General features: G+C 50.1%; 1 protein-coding gene across 1 annotated transcript in view; it reads left to right on the plus strand.

The window, feature by feature from the left end:
* Positions 1 to 3,976: 3,976 nt before the first annotated feature.
* Positions 3,977 to 6,470, plus strand: part of PUS1 (pseudouridylate synthase 1) — a 9,530-nt gene continuing 7,036 nt past the window's right edge. The window contains exon 1 of the mRNA XM_009888138.1: positions 3,977 to 4,291. Within this exon, the coding sequence (XP_009886440.1) occupies positions 3,977 to 4,291 (315 nt within the window). The remainder of the gene's footprint in view (positions 4,292 to 6,470) is intronic.

Genomic DNA, 6,470 nt, shown 5'->3' on the forward strand with positions numbered 1-6,470 from the left:
AAAACCAACCCCCAACCATTGTTGAAGTTGCTAGTGTAGGCCACCTGCTATTGTCATGGCTTTGTTACTGTCGCAGCGTTTGTGTGTAGCGTCTTTAATAGATTTCAAGAAACCTCAGTCTAATAAATATGTATCTTCAGGTTTGTGAGAGCGTATGATGATGTTCTTTATAAGGTAATGCTTGATACTTTGTCAACATTTTTTATTTGTGTTTTGTGTGACTTTTTTTTTGGCTTTAAATTGTACAACACCAATTTAAGAAAATAAAATTGATTTGAAATTGTTAGTGGCCTGTTTTCAGTCCTTTATTGTTCCAGTTAGTGCAGTATCCGAGTAAGGTATTTAATGCGTTTGGTTCTACCAGCTTTGACTTTCAGGTGAAAAAGTACCGTTGCCCCCTTTTCACAGAGGGTGAAGCTGGGGACAAACCCGGCTGTGTTGCCTAAAACCACGCATGAAGCCTTTGAATTTGGAGAAGTTGAAGCCATTTTCTGGGTGGGAGCTGTCATCGCTGGTTCATCTCTCCTCATTACCTGGCTGTGCTCTCCTCCTGCTGTGGTTGGAAACTGTCAGGAGTTGATAGCAGACCCCTTCCCCTCCTGTTAGATGCTTCAATTTCACCCATCTTTCAGTATTTGCAGGATCATCCTGTCGGAGCTATTTGTTACTCAGTGCTCCAGCGCGAGGCACCTGGGAGCAGGGGTGTCTGTGGGCTGTATGGAGAGGTGAGGACTCGGTGTACGTCTTTGTACTCATTGTAGTTTGTTGTTTGAACAGAATGGCACGTGGCTTTGCCCTCTCTTGCCCACCTGGCGATGCAAAAAATCACTGCACGTGGCAAAAAGTACGACGAGGATGCTGTGAGCATTGGTCCTGACGTTGGGTGCCAGACGGCTAGTTGTTGTCCCTGAATCAGAATATTCTAGGACGAAAAGCTGAGCTCTGCATCTGGGATGTGAGAGGTCCTGAATTAATTAGTCCAGTCCTTCCACTCTTGCAGAAACTTCAGCAACAGAGGTGTAAACTTTCAGAAGCCAAATAACATAATTCCAGCAAACATTTCCCAAAACTCCGCTTGCTGGAGCATGCACGTTATTGTTGGCCGTCAGCATCCCTGGGGAGGGTCCTGCCCGCCAGCCCTGGTGTGACTCAGCATCACCCCATGCAGTCACTGGACTGTATTGTGCTTTTGTAAGAAAAGACCTTACTTCAAGATCTTCATTTACCGTGAGCTGGAATTGTTTTTTCTTGCTGAGCCCTATTTATAATTTGTTTCCTGCCCCTGCTTTTCCCAGCACAGGGAACTGGGATACCACGTGTTCCGCTCTGAGAACCCGGAGCCTGGCTCGGCTCACGCATCCTTCACGTTGGCTCGGGCGCAGGGAGAGCCGGTTCCTTTGCCCTGCTGAGCTGCCCCACGCTGCGGTGGTGGCAGTACTGGGGACAACCCTGAGAGGCTGCGCTTCGATGGGGTGGAAATGTGGTGGTACATCCTGGGCAAGAGCCTACGGCAGCTCTCGGAAACTGGTCAAGAGCTAAATAAATATAAACGCTGGTGGTGCTTGAAGTCTGGCAACTCAGCACACTTGGATCTTCGGGTTTTGGGGATTTGGTGGGGTTTGTGGGGTTTTTTTTTGTTTGTTTTTGGGTTTTTTTAACATGTAAAGCCCCCTTTTGTGGAAAAACCTTGTGTGTGTGTTCCCTGTGGTGTGGGATTGTGGTAAATAATACACATATATATACACACACACACAAGTTTCTAATGCTGAGGGTAAGGGAGGGGGTTTCTTTTGAAGCTGCCTGTGAAGAAGTTTAAAGGTTCAGGTGGAAAAGCTGTAGCCAAGTGAAAGATGGAGCCCTGTGTGTGATGCGCCTGTGTGGGCAGAGAATACTCTGCTGAATCCACGGGACTCTCGCAGGCAGCAGGGCGAAGGGGGAAGGTGCTAGCTGGGAAGACTTAAACAACAGAAATAAACAGTTCCTTCTAAAAGCACTGAACCGTGGGGCCCAAACAGTTTAAAATTGCACAACTTCCTCGATGTCGACTGTGACGTTATGCTGCTGTTGACTCCAGGAGAAAACAAACCCAAGCGATCCTTCCAGGGCATTTGGCTTCATTCCCACATTTTATATTTAGTTGTTGGTAAGTACGCCAGCGAAAACACGCTCATTCAACTCTGAAAGATCAGAGGTGGCTTAGTGACATCAAGGAAGTACAAACGGGTGGGTGGGTGTTGAACCGAGGCGATACAAAGATCAGCTATTCCGCTTCCAGTTACCAGCTCTGTTAAACCTTTATTTCACCAGGAGTTAACTCCTTCACAGCATATTTTAGCTCTGTGGTGTTTGACGTCGTCTTTTCTCCCACAGTGGCACATGGTGGTCACTGTGTGCTGGCCGATGGCCCTGCTCAGCTGTGCGGGGTGAGCGGTCGGCTGGAGGGGTTTTGGTGAAGCAGGGGAAGGGCTGCCTGGCAGGGGGCAACACGCTGCCCGAGCTCTGCAGGGCGGGAGATAATGCTCTCCAGACAACTCCTAGTGGTTAGATTTATTTAAATTTATTACCATAAATGTAGCGCTGATGATGGGTGCCGTTGCCTGGATGAGGAATGGCACGTAGCGCGGGGATACAAACTTCCCTGGGACGTCTCTGTTCTAAAAATGGCACTTTCAGGGACAATAGAGTCGAAACCACCCCCCCTCCTGGGAGCTGAAACCTGGCAGGGGATTTGAATGTTTTCAGAAAGCACGTTAAATAATATTTCTAAGAATGAGCTTAAGCAAATAATGTCAAACACAGGTTTCCTCCCTTACTGCACACAGAGTGTACCTGTGTTTCTGAATGTTCACAGTTGTCCTTCATGAGCCCGCGCTGGACTCCAGATGCCGCAGTTTGAGGTCCCTGGGAGCTGGACCCAGCCACCTCTCGGGCTGTTACACACGCCTGGCCGGGTCCACAATACAGCCCGGATCCAAAGCCCTGGTGCAAGAAGAGTCAGCTCCCAGAAAGTCATTCCTGAGCCTGCAATGCACGAGGCAATGCGCTGCAGACTGATGGCACGTGGGGTTCGTGGCTTCGGCTCCTTCCCAGTGCCTGCTGCGCCCAAGTATTTGCTTACGTGGGCAGAGAGATCGTTAACAGACTGCGGCAGGGAATTACAAGCCTGCTAGGGTTCCTGCTGCGGGAAATCTTGAGACACAAGTGAATTGTTGCTGAACTTCTCCCAATTCAAATCTCGGTTTAGGCAGTCGGGTCACTTCCAAGTGAGAACGTGCTGGTCTGTGTTACAGCAGGAGCACCTGGTGGAGGGAGAACACTTCACTTGCTCTCAAACGGGAATATTCCCCACAGCTGAAACAGTTTCCAGTGCTTTTCTCTGGTATTCTTCTGTGTGCTTGGTTCCCACGAGCACCCTGATGCACAACTGCTGGGGAGCTGCAGACCAAAGTACTCCTTGTCCCTGGCAGCACAGCATGTCTCCAGGTCCCGACGTGGAGGTAAAGAGCTTTTAACTACATCTTTTCGTATCTCCTGAACTTCTAGTGCCATGCAGCAAAGAATATTTGCCTAAATCAGAAAAAATTTTCTCCCCAAACTGGCTTTGGGTTTGCATTCCCAGCACTGCAATGACGATCTTTCCACTGCGAGTCCCGGGGTACGCACTAACCCTCAGCCCCGACTCTTTCCAGGGACGGGAGGGCTGTGGGTTTTCATCCTCTGCGGTAGGCAGGTGGTACACCGCACTCCCCACCCAGCCCTTAAACTCACTAGAGATCAATTCAGCAGGTTTTTTCTTCCCTTTAACAGAAAACAAGTTGAAGACAATGTCCTTGAAGGCACAACATTCCTTCAGAGCTTTTTTTCATTGATTTAAAAGAAACTATATTTCTCTGAAAATTTCAAGCAAATCCTCTTGAAACAAACGTGAGTTTTCAAAGCAGTCTTTGTGGAGGAAGATGAGAAAGTTGCTGGGGTCATGTCGCCACAGAAAGAGGAACAGGCGGCTCAGGGAGTGCTGAGCATCGTGTGTGGCCCGCTCTGCCAGCCGGAGGGGACAGTCCCCGGGGTGGAAGGAGCAGGTCCCCGGCCAGGGGCTGTAGCTGCATGTCCCCTGGCAGGGAGCTCTGGGGCGGAGAACGCGGCCCCAGAGCCCCCCACCTGCAGGCTGCCGCCAGATGGTCCCAGCCCTGCTCTGGCCACGGGCCCTGGGGAGCAGGGTGGCCCTGGGAGGGAAGAAGGGAGGGAGAGATCCAGCCAGGAACTGCCCCTGAGACACTTTGAAGGACCCCCAGTGGGTGCTCTTATAAGCCAATGTTGAGTGAGGATTGATACCGATGCCATTGTGAAACTGAAATTGCTGTGCCTCAAAACACAACGATGCTCGGCCTGCGGTCCTGCAGCTATTTCGCTCCCCGCACTGGCTAGCTGTTTGACAAAGGTCTAACCGTCCCCGAGTCCCCAGCAGCACTTATACCTAGAAAGCTTTTATGAGGCTGATTTCACTGCTAAGTAACCTTGATGCCAGCACTCTCACTTAAGGCAAAGCAGATGTACCATTCAATGCACTTTAATTTTATCAGTCCTATTAAACAGATTTGATGCGTTCTGATCCTGACATAAACAGCAGGGAACTTGGTGGATTGTTTGCACCAGTTCCAATTTAATCCTGGGTACACGTGTGAGAGGAATGAAAGCCCTTTAATTCCTGAGGATGTTGGGTGCTCGCTGTGCGTTGCAAATCTACTCCAAGCAAGCGCGCTGGCTTGGCAGACCCCACACGGCGATCTGCCATGGGACCTTCTGCTCCACGCCAGGGACTCCAGCCATGTCTCTGCAGCCTTGTCACTCGAGCTGCACATCCCTGAGGGTTGAGGGTCTGCCTTCCCGGTGCCAGCTCCCACAGAACTGACCGACAGCGGCAGCTCTGGCAAGTCACTTTAATTTCTCCATGCCTTTGGTAGCTATCTGTTTAAAGGTAAAATAGATAAATTTGAAAGAAGGAGGCAGCACGTGCCACGGCAGGTTGAGAACAAAGCTTGTGCTGCCTCTTTTGAAGCTCCTTTGCTGCTCCTGGAATGGGTGAGGGTCTGGGATGCCAAAGCCGTTTCCCTCCTGGGGATATCCATGCAAGTCTTTCTCCTGCCCCACCACTGTTCTTCCATATGGGCTGAGGCCTTTTTCCCTGTCTCAGTTTTAGATGAAATGAGCCAAATTCAGCAATCACGGCAGGGAGGGAGGAGGAAGCAACGCTGGTGGACAGACAGGGCGGGCAGCGCAATTGCACAAGCTTCGCTTCCTAAGGAAATGAGGCAAAAAAAAAGATTCAGAAACCCTGGTCGAAGTGATAAAGAAATTTGTATTCCTGTTTCCCCTAGCAGCAGTGCTGCACTGTGACAGATGATCTTTTATCACGTCTCTAAACAAAGTACAGCTGGGACCCTGTGATAAATCTTCCCCTTACCCCATGCCGCTACTGAAATAACTCAGAAAGGGAGGGAGGAGGAAGCAACGCTGTTGGACAGACAGGGCAGGCAGCGCAATTGCACAAGCTTCGCTTCCTAAGGAAATGAGGCAAAAAAAAGATTCAGAAACCCTGGTCGAAGTGATAAAGAAATTTGTATTCCCGTTTCCCCTAGCAGCAGTGCTGCACTGTGACAGATGATCTTTTATCACGTCTCTAAACAAAGTACAGCTGGGACCCTGTGATAAATCTTCCCCTTACCCCATGCCGCTACTGAAATAACTCAGAAGTGTCGGTTCAAAAAAGGACGTGCTGCATTTCTTCCCCTTATTAGCAGATATAACAAGCCTGAGTTTGATGATCTGGCCTGCTTGGAAACGTCAGCCCTTCCATTTTCCATCTGAATGACCAAATGGAGCTCTCTTACTCTAATCTCGCAGCGTGCCAGGGAATCCGTGTCCTCTTTGGGTAGCTCCATCCTATAAAGCACTGAAGCTTGTAACATAACAAAACAATTTCCAGGTGCATTTGGCTTTTCAGGAGGTACGTGCTATTGCCTGATAAGGGCGCCTGTTGTACTCAGCTTTACCATTGAGTGCATCCCTGCAGATAAAACTTGTTGCGGAAGACACGAGCACAATGACTGCTGGAGGAAAACGTAACCATAGGGGCCTGTGCTTGATGTTGGCACAAGCAGAAGCTGCGTGGAGGGGGGTGACAGGGGCCAACATTACATCCTTCTGGGGACCATGGAAGCGTGAGCTTTTAAGGACGGTGCTGTGTGTCATGCGCGGCATCCCCTCCCACGTGTTCTCCCGCTGTGGCTGCAGGGCTGCTGGCAGTGCTGGTTTCCCCAGGGGGGGTTCCGTAAGGGGCTAACGGACCCGTTTGTATTCACAGCTAAGCTGTACAGCAGCGATGTTTTTGTCAGTTTGCCTTTTCCCTGCTCTGCCGCGATTTCATAACTTGACACGCCTTCCGCATGTGCTGGATCCCGACAGCCGCCGGG

The sequence above is a fragment of the Charadrius vociferus genome, unplaced genomic scaffold (genome assembly GCF_000708025.1).
Source record: "Charadrius vociferus isolate BGI_N301 unplaced genomic scaffold, ASM70802v2 scaffold326, whole genome shotgun sequence".
Classification (NCBI taxonomy): Eukaryota; Metazoa; Chordata; class Aves; order Charadriiformes; family Charadriidae; genus Charadrius; species Charadrius vociferus.